General features: G+C 54.8%; 2 protein-coding genes across 2 annotated transcripts; both read left to right on the top strand.

Annotated features, from left to right (window-relative positions):
* The first annotated feature begins 4,198 nt into the window (after positions 1-4,198).
* Positions 4,199-5,990, top strand: LOC145517271 (uncharacterized). The gene is made up of 3 exons (XM_081519547.1): positions 4,199-4,376; positions 4,776-5,088; positions 5,341-5,990. The coding sequence occupies exons 1-3, from the start codon at positions 4,242-4,244 to the stop codon at positions 5,967-5,969; spliced, it is 1,077 nt and encodes a 358-aa protein (XP_081375673.1). The 5' UTR covers positions 4,199-4,241; the 3' UTR covers positions 5,970-5,990.
* Positions 5,991-11,395: 5,405 nt separating this feature from the next.
* Positions 11,396-13,635, top strand: LOC145517141 (uncharacterized). Its single transcript, XM_081519402.1, has 3 exons — positions 11,396-12,018; positions 12,418-12,730; positions 12,983-13,635. Exons 1-3 carry the CDS (start codon positions 11,782-11,784, stop codon positions 13,609-13,611), a joined length of 1,179 nt encoding a protein of 392 aa, XP_081375528.1. The 5' UTR covers positions 11,396-11,781; the 3' UTR covers positions 13,612-13,635.
* Positions 13,636-14,342: the final 707 nt, after the last annotated feature.

Here is a 14,342-nt window from a genome sequence, read left to right as displayed (position 1 = left end):
GGGACAAGCCACACCAGTGGCCTCCCTGAGCTCCAATGGCCGGATCTGGGGGTTCTGTCTGGGTGCACACCTGCTTGTTCTGGCCAAGTTCCCCGCTTCTCTGAGCACCAGCTTCAACCTCTCGAATGAGGACATCGATTGCTACCTTGGCACGTTACTCTCTTCATCCTGTGAAGACTCATTAGGCTTATCCTACAATTACTAGCTGGCCCGAGGAGATATCTCCTGAATCCAGATTAAGCTGGAGTCTCCCAGGCTCATCTGGCATGTCTTCCCTGAAGTCTGCCAAAACCCACACCCTTGCGTTTCCAGGGACTCCCCTTAGCCAGCTGGGCAGAAAACCCAGCATGTTTCAAACAAGCTGACAGACAAGCGGGAGAGGACTCACGGGCAGACGGCTTCCCTCAGGTCTCGGGTGGAGCTCTGGGACCACAGCAGCAACAGGCCATCCCAGTCCCTGGGCTCAGCAGCGCCCTCATTCTCACGCCGGCGGCTCTGCCCTGAGGGGAGCAGGAAGGTCACCAACTGCCGCAGGCGGACCTCACGCCCCTCCCACTTATGGAGCCTGACCTCCCCCGGCCCCACCCCTTCCCCTACCCCAGCAGGACGAGAGCTCCTCTTCCCCTGGCTTCTAACGTGAGGCCCGGCCCTGGGCCCCGATTGGGCACTGCCCCAGTCCGGAGCCAATCACAGTGGCCAAGGAGGTGGAAGGCACCGATTGGCCAGGGCCAGGTCATGTGACCATACTCCCCAGGAAACTCAAATATTACCAAGATTCCCTAAGAAACCAATGAACAAAATTATCCAGTAAAGGCAAACCGTACTTTTTAATGAGGCCAAAGTCACAGAAAAAAAAAAAAAAAAGCTTCACAATGAAGTGCTCAAGGAAGCTACAAAATAAACTTTCAAAAAAGTTTAGTAGTTTTTTTAATAGGGTGACGGAGAGCTATACCTATCCCATATATGTGAATTTAGGTTTAAACTAGATTTCCCTTGGCTATTTTATAAGACAAAAAAACCCACATCACCCCCTTTTACTCCCCCCCACACCCAAAAAGTGTTTTAATCTATTGAATTTTTGTGTCCTCAGTTGTGTCTGATTCACGGCAACTCACGATCTCTACACAGCCAGGCTCTTCCGTCCATGGAATTCAGGGCAATTTTTTCTGTCACAGTAAATGCCCACCCTGGGTGATCCAAACGGAAGGGCTCAGAGGCTCCTGAGAGACTAACTCCTTTCAGCTGAGCACAGAGCTGGCTCCTCACTGGGATGCCTGTGGCCTGGGGCTCCCAGAGGGGAGAGCAGCACTCGCCCCACCGTGTGGTCACTGCTGGAAGTGCAGGCTGCTCCTCACTCCCCCTTGACAGTGTCCCTGAGGGCAGAACAGTGTGAAGTTAATCAAGGTGGAAACGCAAACTCCAATGCAAGCAAACTTCCCTCAAGGTCTCCAATACCACTCAGGAACAGGGTATTGGAAACTGCAGGGGATGACATGAATGAAGATGGAGACTTGACACCTTACACCGAGTTCACTTCCAGTTATCCCTAGACAAACACTCCATGAAAACTTGTCACAAATCTAGAGGAACAATGAGCCGAAACCGGACACGTGCTTTGAGTCTTCACACACAAAACTAAAAGGCAGTCCACAAAAAAAACCAGGAGAATACAGTGGACTTTGCAAAATCAAAGATATCTACTGTGGGAAAGACCTCAGTACAAAAGCAAAAGACAGGTCATACATCGCGAGACGAATGAGTGGAAACACAAAGCTTATCAAGGATGTGTCTCCAAACAGACAAAGAACACCAACACAACAAGCCTGTGAAAACTAGGGAAAGGTCTGAAGGGACACCAGACTGAGGAAGACACACACAGAGTATCCCGGATGATGTCCAGCACTGAGGGCCTGAAGAATCAACAGTCTAGTTGTACCTCCTCAGGCCTGTGTGACCCTGGGTGAGGCCTCTGTTTCCCGGTGGCTCTGAGAGATGGACAGGGAGGAAGGGGAAGAGAAATCACTTGCATTTCTAATACTCACAGCAAAGTCTTCCAATGAGAAGGGAATTATCACCCCCACTGACAATGCCATTCACTGAAGTGATCCCCACGGGTCCATCTAACCCAGAAGGGAAGGAAGGACCTGTTCTCACAAAACGGCGAGAGATGGAAGAAGGAAGATCAAGCCCACACCAATCCCTGGAAAGAGAAGCTGTGCTCAGGGCTTGAAAGAATTCCTATTTGGAAAATGATATCCCAGCCCCACAAGGCAATCCACAGCTTCGATGCTATTCCTCCCAAAATGCCAATGCATTTTCGCACCCAACCAAGAATTGCAAAAGGGGTACGGAAACAGAAAAGAGCCTAAATTGTCAATACAATCCGACGAAAAAGCCCCGATACGGACATCCAAGGTTGTGTGAAAGGAAATTAGACGACCAAACTAGGATCCTCAGGAGAGTATCGGAGAAGGCAATGGCGACCCACTCCAGTACTCTTGCCTGAAAAATGCCCTGGACGGAGGAGCCTGGTAGGCTGCAGGCCATGGGGTCGCGCAGAGTCAGACACGACTGAAGTGACTTAGCCGCAGCAGCAGCAGCAGGAGCCGGACAGTATGCTATTGGGAATACAACAACACACACAGATCCAGATCGATGGAATAAAGTTGAGGGTCCAGACACAGACCCCAGCATCCATGCTCAACTCATCTCTGACACAGAAGGGGAGAATATCCAAATGGGAACAAGAAAGCCTCTTCAATACATGTCCATGGGAAAACCAGACAGCTACATCTGAAGAACGCTATTGGTTTTGATCTCAGACCACCTCAATATCGGGGAAAACCTCGCCCTAAAGGCTGATGTCATGAGATAGCTAGAAAGAAGCGTAGGTCAAAGGCTCCTTAACATCAGAGTCTCCTTGCCATTTGCTGGGCGGAGGTAGAAATGGGTCTCTTCAAGTAAGGGAAAGAGGTACACGAAGTACACCAATGGGTTTCCATCCAATGGAACCTCTTCACAACAGAGAAGCTAAGCAAGCATTCACAAATGCAAAAGAGAGGAAACGGAACACGAGAGACTCCTTGCAAGTGGTGTATCTGAGAAGGGGTTCATATGGAAAGAGACGAAGAATGCACAGCACTCAGATTCCAAGAAACACCACCACCACCCTTGACCCTTCCCCCATGACCAACTCCGACCTAAAGCCTTTCTCTCCCTCTAACCTATCCCTAAAACATAACCCTCATCTAATCATATACATGTGCATTCCTAGCATCCATCCGTCCACACACGAGAGAGAAAGAGGAAGACACAGACTGAATTGAGAAAGGAAAAGAGAGGGACACAGCCAGAGAGAGACACGGAACCAAAGAGAGGAAAGGAGTCGATGGTCCAGACTTTTCATCAATCTGTCTCGAAGGTAGAAGCAATGACAGCGCCCATCCACCCCAGAAGGGGGAAAAGGACGGAAGGTTTGGAGAGGAAAAGACAAGAACGCAGGGAGCCATTAGAAGCTCAGCCACCCGCAGAAGCCGAGCTGGGACACTTGAACAGAATCTCAATGGAAACAGAGGACCAGAAAGTTGGCCACTCTTTTCTATAAGAGAGGGAGACCTTCGAGTCTTCCTTTCGGTCCTCCAACTTGGATGCGGGGTCTCAAAACAGTCAGGAGGGGGAGTGCCTTTTCCTGGGTACCACGGCACATCCAGGCCTCGTTCTGCCCCATTCTGTGCTGTGTCAGCCCAGGAAGGAATCTTTCTTTCTGAAGTCTCAGCGCACACGCTCCACGTGATATCGGCCCCAGGTGGAAAGGCATGGAGCTGCTCGTAGGCCGACAGACCTAGGAAGCAGATGGGAGAATGACCGCCACTCTGCAGATGGAGAGACTGGGGAAACCCTGAGGGGCATATGCTTGTCCAGGGCCACACCACTTATGAGAAGAAGGAGCCTGGTCTGAGAGCAGCGGGGCCCTCAGAGCTCAGGCCCTGGCTGCACCCAGGCCTCCCCAGGGCTGTCGGCTGGGCTGGGTGGGTGTCACTGTGCCTGCACATGGCTTAAGGGTGGTGGTCGAGCAGTCAGAAACCCAGGGATTCCCTTGGGAAGTTTTGGGGAAGGGACCTCAGCACGAACCCCAGGAAATGATGTCACCTGCCGGCAACAGAACCCAACAGAACCCGCAACCCGGGTATCCAGGCCTCGAGAGCGGAGAGGAGCCCCCAGCCAGATCACTTGCTGCCGAGATGTTCTGCTGTTTGCCCCTGCCCAGAGGCCGGGGCCTCAGGAGAGCTCACAGGCAGTGTGCGTGGGCACCCTGTCGACGTTGGCTCAGGGCACCCCCGAGACGCCTCTGGCCCTTTGCCCGGAGAAACAGAAAGGTAACACGGGGAGCCCCAGGCCGGGCCAGGCCACCTCTCCCATGCCACCCGGAAACACCGGGTCCTTTGCCTGTGTGTGTGGATGCGGGTTTCTCGGGGTGTGTCTCCCTCAAGGAAGCCCAGGTGGATGTGGGGTCAGAAGCCTGCGGACAAGTTGTGTCCACACCCCAGGGGAGAGCATGCTGGGCGGGATGGGGAGAGTGCGGGCAGGGCCGGCCGCCCAGGCTGACCTCACACCCTCAGGTGGGTCTCTTTCCTCCCGGGTGGGGATCTGAGCAGACACACGTCTCTGACCCTTCTGGGCAGAGAAGTTCGAGCAGGCCGAAGCAGCGGCTCCACTGGCCAGGCCCAGCTCGGAAAACTCCCAGCATGGCTGGCTGACGGTCACTGTCGTTGCAGAGCTTCCCACGTGATGAGGCCGAGGACGGGGACACCCCATCCAGCTCCCGGAGGGAGGGGTCGGAGCACCACCCCCCCGCCCGTGAGGCCCAGTGCAGGCTCCAGGTGAGCGTGCCCACGGAGGCATCAGCCCCACCGGGGGCGAAGCGGAGGCGGGGAAGGCCTGCTGCCGAGACACCGCCCAGGATACACCCGGCGGCCCAGTCTGAGGCTGCCACGGAGCTCAGCACACCCGGCTCCGACCCAGAGTCCCGAGAACCCCGGCCTCTGAGGCAGCAGGAGGACCTGGAGCCCAGCACGCCAGAGCACAGAGGTGAGGACGCTGGGGCTGGTGTACGGGAGTGTGTGCGGAGGGGGTGCTGAGCTACACAGGGACGAGTCCCCGAAAGCTGCTGCTGGGCCTGCAGCAAGCGCTGGCCTCACACCCCCCGCCCCCCATCTTGCACACTTCAGTCCCAAAAGACATCCGACCCTGGGTATTCTTTGGGAATCTCTTGGAAGCTTTCTGTCCCGGGATACGCACATGCCAAGGCTGGCCTGCGGGCAAACGATGCTTCTCCCACAGCTCTAGCACTGGCCTCCAACTGGAACCAGGCTCCACTTCCCAGACCTGTCCCTACAGAGGTGGTGGCTCCAGGTGCAGGACCCAGGGATCCACCGAGGGCAGATGGAGAACCGAGACTTGCCCTCGCAGAGACACCAGGCCAGCTGGGTACTGGCCAGCACACCGGGCAGATCGGATCTCCGTGCCTGCAGGACCCCCAGCCCCAGGCACTGATGTCCCACCCCCTCAGCCAGAACCTCCACCTCCACGTGCACCTCTACCTGCTCGGCCTTTGGCAGGAGAACCCGAGGCAGAGGAGGAGTCACCGCCTCGGCAGGGAGAGCCTGCCCTGGCTCCCGCGCAACACCCAGACGCCCACGATGACTCACCCACCCCTGCAGGGAGAACGAGCCCCCGCTCTGGACAGAGACCCAGAGCCCTTGCCGGAAACACCACGTCCAGGGGAGCGGTCGGCTCTGCAGCCTCCATCCCTGTCTGCTCACCGTGGACGCCGTCAACTCGGTCTGCCCCCAGGGGACATGGAGTTCCTTTCCCCCGAACTGCTTTGCATTTGGTTTGTTTCCACCTTTCTGGTGATGTTTTCTTTTTTGCGTGGTTTCCTGTATTTTTGTTGGTTAAGTTGGGATTAGTAAACTTTTTCATCATTGTTGCAATTTGGGAACACTGTTGTGTAACTCTGGTGATACTGTGTTACCATCACCACTTTGTAGTTTCAGACCCGTTCCATCTTTATGCCCCACCCCCCAACAAAGCCTGGATTCAAGGCAAGCACGCCCTGTTCATCCCTCCGCCCGATCCTGAACACAATTTCATCTTTTCCTTCTGCATTCCTTCCTATATTCTTGGTGTCCCCAATCAATGACTCTCAGTGAAATGACTGAAGGAGTTTTTTTCGGACGCTCCACCTACTGTAAGACTCCACTGGAGAGTTCTCATGTTTATGTCCTTTGAACTAGCCTTTGATAGCCGAAAGGACGTTGTATGTCCTTTCAAGATACCATGTGCCAAACGAAGCCCTTTTGGCAAATGCCATCATTATCTCCAGGCAGGCATTGCTGTTTGAAGGGTGCCATCTCAGCCAGAAGGCAGAGGCTGAGCTCCTCTTGTTGCACCAGCTCCCAAAAGAAGCCAAGAAAGGGAGCTGGAACAACAAACCACCCCAACGCCCAGGAAAGCGTTCTTCATGACAGAAGGCTAGAAAATGACCCAACATCCTTGTGGCCCAGAACCCCTCTAGAAATTCACTGTTCCATAAAAAAGAGAAACAGATGGGAAGTTCCAAGGAGAGGCAATGCCCATGGCCAGTGTATTTTAGAGACGGCCTGACCGCTCCGGGGAAGACACGCACTGACAGAACCCCTTGGGAAACAGCCGTGATAGTCCTCACTGTCGTAAGGGATTCCTCTGGGGACAACCTGCCCTGGGCACCACACGAGGGAGCAGACCGGCTTCTCTTCCTCTGCCCCCACACCATTCACTCATGAAGGCAGCTCAGGTGTTCTCATGCCCTGCCTGCCTGCCTGCCTGGCTCATCCGTGAGCTGTGACCACCTCCAGGACAGGACTCCACCTTCTGCTCTCTGTGTACCGTGAATCTGCACACAGTGGGCTTTCAGAACCTTAGGAGACTTGAGCCATTCCCACTCGAGCCAGAACCCTCCCCAGGAAGGAAAACAGCTGTGGAGTCCTTTTGGCCCCAGCACTGGTTCCGAAACCCTGGCGGCTCCTAGAGCCTCTACGGTGTGAAGAGGGAGGTCCCTTTTGACAGAGCTTTCCGGCCGTCAGATCTAAGCTGCTGTTTCACTGTCAGCTGTGTCTCTTCCGTTGCAGTGTTGCAGGTGGGCCACGCTGCTCCAAAGGAGCTCACAAGCTGAGTTTCAAGGGAGGTATTGAGAGGACAGGGATGGCTACAACGTGCTGCAAACTGAGTGAGGGTCCCCACAATCCTCAGCAAAGGTGTGTGGTGTGCAAGTGGGGAGTAGAGGGCCCCCAAGTTCCAAAGGAAGGGAGGTACTCGGGAGCTAAAGCCCTTGGCTGCTGTGGTAGCAGCTGCAGATGGCAGCTCGTCCACAGTGCACTTCGAATGAGGTCATATGAGCGGGACTCTGGAAATGGCTCCGAAATCCAGAGAAAGGGGTCAGGGTATGTGGGAATCCGGCGGGGGTGGGGGGTGGATGAAGGAAGGTGTCCTTCCTCTCTCCAGTGCAATTTGGTTTGGTGAGTCTCAAAGCTACCAGATGGCACTTCCCAAGTCAGGCCCCCGCAGGAATCAGGGTGGGCTGCATGCCTCGGCCCCTGCCACAGGGACAAGCCACACCAGTGGCCTCCCTGAGCTCCAATGGCCGGATCTGGGGGTTCTGTCTGGGTGCACACCTGCTTGTTCTGGCCAAGTTCCCCGCTTCTCTGAGCACCAGCTTCAACCTCTCGAATGAGGACATCGATTGCTACCTTGGCACGTTACTCTCTTCATCCTGTGAAGACTCATTAGGCTTATCCTACAATTACTAGCTGGCCCGAGGAGATATCTCCTGAATCCAGATTAAGCTGGAGTCTCCCAGGCTCATCTGGCATGTCTTCCCTGAAGTCTGCCAAAACCCACACCCTTGCGTTTCCAGGGACTCCCCTTAGCCAGCTGGGCAGAAAACCCAGCATGTTTCAAACAAGCTGACAGACAAGCGGGAGAGGACTCACGGGCAGACGGCTTCCCTCAGGTCTCGGGTGGAGCTCTGGGACCACAGCAGCAACAGGCCATCCCAGTCCCTGGGCTCAGCAGCGCCCTCATTCTCACGCCGGCGGCTCTGCCCTGAGGGGAGCAGGAAGGTCACCAACTGCCGCAGGCGGACCTCACGCCCCTCCCACTTATGGAGCCTGACCTCCCCCGGCCCCACCCCTTCCCCTACCCCAGCAGGACGAGAGCTCCTCTTCCCCTGGCTTCTAACGTGAGGCCCGGCCCTGGGCCCCGATTGGGCACTGCCCCAGTCCGGAGCCAATCACAGTGGCCAAGGAGGTGGAAGGCACCGATTGGCCAGGGCCAGGTCATGTGACCATACTCCCCAGGAAACTCAAATATTACCAAGATTCCCTAAGAAACCAATGAACAAAATTATCCAGTAAAGGCAAACCGTACTTTTTAATGAGGCCAAAGTCACAGAAAAAAAAAAAAAAAAGCTTCACAATGAAGTGCTCAAGGAAGCTACAAAATAAACTTTCAAAAAAGTTTAGTAGTTTTTTTAATAGGGTGACGGAGAGCTATACCTATCCCATATATGTGAATTTAGGTTTAAACTAGATTTCCCTTGGCTATTTTATAAGACAAAAAAACCCACATCACCCCCTTTTACTCCCCCCCACACCCAAAAAGTGTTTTAATCTATTGAATTTTTGTGTCCTCAGTTGTGTCTGATTCACGGCAACTCACGATCTCTACACAGCCAGGCTCTTCCGTCCATGGAATTCAGGGCAATTTTTTCTGTCACAGTAAATGCCCACCCTGGGTGATCCAAACGGAAGGGCTCAGAGGCTCCTGAGAGACTAACTCCTTTCAGCTGAGCACAGAGCTGGCTCCTCACTGGGATGCCTGTGGCCTGGGGCTCCCAGAGGGGAGAGCAGCACTCGCCCCACCGTGTGGTCACTGCTGGAAGTGCAGGCTGCTCCTCACTCCCCCTTGACAGTGTCCCTGAGGGCAGAACAGTGTGAAGTTAATCAAGGTGGAAACGCAAACTCCAATGCAAGCAAACTTCCCTCAAGGTCTCCAATACCACTCAGGAACAGGGTATTGGAAACTGCAGGGGATGACATGAATGAAGATGGAGACTTGACACCTTACACCGAGTTCACTTCCAGTTATCCCTAGACAAACACTCCATGAAAACTTGTCACAAATCTAGAGGAACAATGAGCCGAAACCGGACACGTGCTTTGAGTCTTCACACACAAAACTAAAAGGCAGTCCACAAAAAAAACCAGGAGAATACAGTGGACTTTGCAAAATCAAAGATATCTACTGTGGGAAAGACCTCAGTACAAAAGCAAAAGACAGGTCATACATCGCGAGACGAATGAGTGGAAACACAAAGCTTATCAAGGATGTGTCTCCAAACAGACAAAGAACACCAACACAACAAGCCTGTGAAAACTAGGGAAAGGTCTGAAGGGACACCAGACTGAGGAAGACACACACAGAGTATCCCGGATGATGTCCAGCACTGAGGGCCTGAAGAATCAACAGTCTAGTTGTACCTCCTCAGGCCTGTGTGACCCTGGGTGAGGCCTCTGTTTCCCGGTGGCTCTGAGAGATGGACAGGGAGGAAGGGGAAGAGAAATCACTTGCATTTCTAATACTCACAGCAAAGTCTTCCAATGAGAAGGGAATTATCACCCCCACTGACAATGCCATTCACTGAAGTGATCCCCACGGGTCCATCTAACCCAGAAGGGAAGGAAGGACCTGTTCTCACAAAACGGCGAGAGATGGAAGAAGGAAGATCAAGCCCACACCAATCCCTGGAAAGAGAAGCTGTGCTCAGGGCTTGAAAGAATTCCTATTTGGAAAATGATATCCCAGCCCCACAAGGCAATCCACAGCTTCGATGCTATTCCTCCCAAAATGCCAATGCATTTTCGCACCCAACCAAGAATTGCAAAAGGGGTACGGAAACAGAAAAGAGCCTAAATTGTCAATACAATCCGACGAAAAAGCCCCGATACGGACATCCAAGGTTGTGTGAAAGGAAATTAGACGACCAAACTAGGATCCTCAGGAGAGTATCGGAGAAGGCAATGGCGACCCACTCCAGTACTCTTGCCTGGAAAATGCCCTGGACGGAGGAGCCTGGTAGGCTGCAGGCCATGGGGTCGCGCAGAGTCAGACACGACTGAAGTGACTTAGCCGCAGCAGCAGCAGCAGGAGCCGGACAGTATGCTATTGGGAATACAACAACACACACAGATCCAGATCGATGGAATAAAGTTGAGGGTCCAGACACAGACCCCAGCATCCATGCTCAACTCATCTCTGACACAGAAGGGGAGAATATCCAAATGGGAACAAGAAAGCCTCTTCAATACATGTCCATGGGAAAACCAGACAGCTACATCTGAAGAACGCTATTGGTTTTGATCTCAGACCACCTCAATATCGGGGAAAACCTCGCCCTAAAGGCTGATGTCATGAGATAGCTAGAAAGAAGCGTAGGTCAAAGGCTCCTTAACATCAGAGTCTCCTTGCCATTTGCTGGGCGGAGGTAGAAATGGGTCTCTTCAAGTAAGGGAAAGAGGTACACGAAGTACACCAATGGGTTTCCATCCAATGGAACCTCTTCACAACAGAGAAGCTAAGCAAGCATTCACAAATGCAAAAGAGAGGAAACGGAACACGAGAGACTCCTTGCAAGTGGTGTATCTGAGAAGGGGTTCATATGGAAAGAGACGAAGAATGCACAGCACTCAGATTCCAAGAAACACCACCACCACCCTTGACCCTTCCCCCATGACCAACTCCGACCTAAAGCCTTTCTCTCCCTCTAACCTATCCCTAAAACATAACCCTCATCTAATCATATACATGTGCATTCCTAGCATCCATCCGTCCACACACGAGAGAGAAAGAGGAAGACACAGACTGAATTGAGAAAGGAAAAGAGAGGGACACAGCCAGAGAGAGACACGGAACCAAAGAGAGGAAAGGAGTCGATGGTCCAGACTTTTCATCAATCTGTCTCGAAGGTAGAAGCAATGACAGCGCCCATCCACCCCAGAAGGGGGAAAAGGACGGAAGGTTTGGAGAGGAAAAGACAAGAACGCAGGGAGCCATTAGAAGCTCAGCCACCCGCAGAAGCCGAGCTGGGACACTTGAACAGAATCTCAATGGAAACAGAGGACCAGAAAGTTGGCCACTCTTTTCTATAAGAGAGGGAGACCTTCGAGTCTTCCTTTCGGTCCTCCAACTTGGATGCGGGGTCTCAAAACAGTCAGGAGGGGGAGTGCCTTTTCCTGGGTACCACGGCACATCCAGGCCTCGTTCTGCCCCATTCTGTGCTGTGTCAGCCCAGGAAGGAATCTTTCTTTCTGAAGTCTCAGCGCACACGCTCCACGTGATATCGGCCCCAGGTGGAAAGGCATGGAGCTGCTCGTAGGCCGACAGACCTAGGAAGCAGATGGGAGAATGACCGCCACTCTGCAGATGGAGAGACTGGGGAAACCCTGAGGGGCATATGCTTGTCCAGGGCCACACCACTTATGAGAAGAAGGAGCCTGGTCTGAGAGCAGCGGGGCCCTCGGAGCTCAGGCCCTGGCTGCACCCAGGCCTCCCCAGGGCTGTCGGCTGGGCTGGGTGGGTGTCACTGTGCCTGCACATGGCTTAAGGGTGGTGGTCGAGCAGTCAGAAACCCAGGGATTCGCTTGGGAAGTTTTGGGGAAGGGACCTCAGCACGAACCCCAGGAAATGATGTCACCTGCCGGCAACAGAACCCAACAGAACCCGCAACCCGGGTATCCAGGCCTCGAGAGCGGAGAGGAGCCCCCAGCCAGATCACTTGCTGCCGAGATGTTCTGCTGTTTGCCCCTGCCCAGAGGCCGGGGCCTCAGGAGAGCTCACAGGCAGTGTGCGTGGGCACCCTGTCGACGTTGGCTCAGGGCACCCCCGAGACGCCTCTGGCCCTTTGCCCGGAGAAACAGAAAGGTAACACGGGGAGCCCCAGGCCGGGCCAGGCCACCTCTCCCATGCCACCCGGAAACACCGGGTCCTTTGCCTGTGTGTGTGGATGCGGGTTTCTCGGGGTGTGTCTCCCTCAAGGAAGCCCAGGTGGATGTGGGGTCAGAAGCCTGCGGACAAGTTGTGTCCACACCCCAGGGGAGAGCATGCTGGGCGGGATGGGGAGAGTGCGGGCAGGGCCGGCCGCCCAGGCTGACCTCACACCCTCAGGTGGGTCTCTTTCCTCCCGGGTGGGGATCTGAGCAGACACACGTCTCTGACCCTTCTGGGCAGAGAAGTTCGAGCAGGCCGAAGCAGCGGCTCCACTGGCCAGGCCCAGCTCGGAAAACTCCCAGCATGGCTGGCTGACGGTCACTGTCGTTGCAGAGCTTCCCACGTGATGAGGCCGAGGACGGGGACACCCCATCCAGCTCCCGGAGGGAGGGGTCGGAGCACCACCCCCCCGCCCGTGAGGCCCAGTGCAGGCTCCAGGTGAGCGTGCCCACGGAGGCATCAGCCCCACCGGGGGCGAAGCGGAGGCGGGGAAGGCCTGCTGCCGAGACACCGCCCAGGATACACCCGGCGGCCCAGTCTGAGGCTGCCACGGAGCTCAGCACACCCGGCTCCGACCCAGAGTCCCGAGAACCCCGGCCTCTGAGGCAGCAGGAGGACCTGGAGCCCAGCACGCCAGAGCACAGAGGTGAGGACGCTGGGGCTGGTGTACGGGAGTGTGTGCGGAGGGGGTGCTGAGCTACACAGGGACGAGTCCCCGAAAGCTGCTGCTGGGCCTGCAGCAAGCGCTGGCCTCACACCCCCCGCCCCCCATCTTGCACACTTCAGTCCCAAAAGACATCCGACCCTGGGTATTCTTTGGGAATCTCTTGGAAGCTTTCTGTCCCGGGATACGCACATGCCAAGGCTGGCCTGCGGGCAAACGATGCTTCTCCCACAGCTCTAGCACTGGCCTCCAACTGGAACCAGGCTCCACTTCCCAGACCTGTCCCTACAGAGGTGGTGGCTCCAGGTGCAGGACCCAGGGATCCACCGAGGGCAGATGGAGAACCGAGACTTGCCCTCGCAGAGACACCAGGCCAGCTGGGTACTGGCCAGCACACCGGGCAGATCGGATCTCCGTGCCTGCAGGACCCCCAGCCCCAGGCACTGATGTCCCACCCCCTCAGCCAGAACCTCCACCTCCACGTGCACCTCTACCTGCTCGGCCTTTGGCAGGAGAACCCGAGGCAGAGGAGGAGTCACCGCCTCGGCAGGGAGAGCCTGCCCTGGCTCCCGCGCAACACCCAGACGCCCACGATGACTCACCCACCCCTGCAGGGAGAACGAGCCCCCGCTCTGGACAGAGACCCAGAGCCCTTGCCGGAAACACCACGTCCAGGGGAGCGGTCGGCTCTGCAGCCTCCATCCCTGTCTGCTCACCGTGGACGCCGTCAACTCGGTCTGCCCCCAGGGGACATGGAGTTCCTTTCCCCCGAACTGCTTTGCATTTGGTTTGTTTCCACCTTTCTGGTGATGTTTTCTTTTTTGCGTGGTTTCCTGTATTTTTGTTGGTTAAGTTGGGATTAGTAAACTTTTTCATCATTGTTGCAATTTGGGAACACTGTTGTGTAACTCTGGTGATACTGTGTTACCATCACCACTTTGTAGTTTCAGACCCGTTCCATCTTTATGCCCCACCCCCCAACAAAGCCTGGATTCAAGGCAAGCACGCCCTGTTCATCCCTCCACCCGATCCTGAACACAGTTTCATCTTTTCCTTCTGCATTCCTTCCTATATTCTTGGTGTCCCCAATCAATGACTCTCAGTGAAATGACTGAAGGAGTTTTTTTCGGACGCTCCACCTACTGTAAGACTCCACTGGAGAGTTCTCATGTTTATGTCCTTTGAACTAGCCTTTGATAGCCGAAAGGACGTTGTACGTCCTTTCAAGATACCATGTGCCAAACGAAGCCCTTTTGGCAAATGCCATCATTATCTCCAGGCAGGCATTGCTGTTTGAAGGGTGCCATCTCAGCCAGAAGGCAGAGGCTGAGCTCCTCTTGTTGCACCAGCTCCCAAAAGAAGCCAAGAAAGGGAGCTGGAACAACAAACCACCCCAACGCCCAGGAAAGCGTTCTTCATGACAGAAGGCTAGAAAATGACCCAACATCCTTGTGGCCCAGAACCCCTCTAGAAATTCACTGTTCCATAAAAAAGAGAAACAGATGGGAAGTTCCAAGGAGAGGCAATGCCCATGGCCAGTGTATTTTAGAGACGGCCTGACCGCTCCGGGGAAGACACGCACTGACAGAACCCC

The sequence above is a fragment of the Giraffa tippelskirchi genome, chromosome 8, assembly GCF_054371585.1.
Source record: "Giraffa tippelskirchi isolate mGirTip1 chromosome 8, T2T-mGirTip1v1.2.pri, whole genome shotgun sequence".
Classification (NCBI taxonomy): Eukaryota; Metazoa; Chordata; class Mammalia; order Artiodactyla; family Giraffidae; genus Giraffa; species Giraffa tippelskirchi.
The sequence above is the reverse complement of the archived record's forward strand: the minus strand, read 5'-3'. Positions and strand labels throughout refer to the sequence as shown.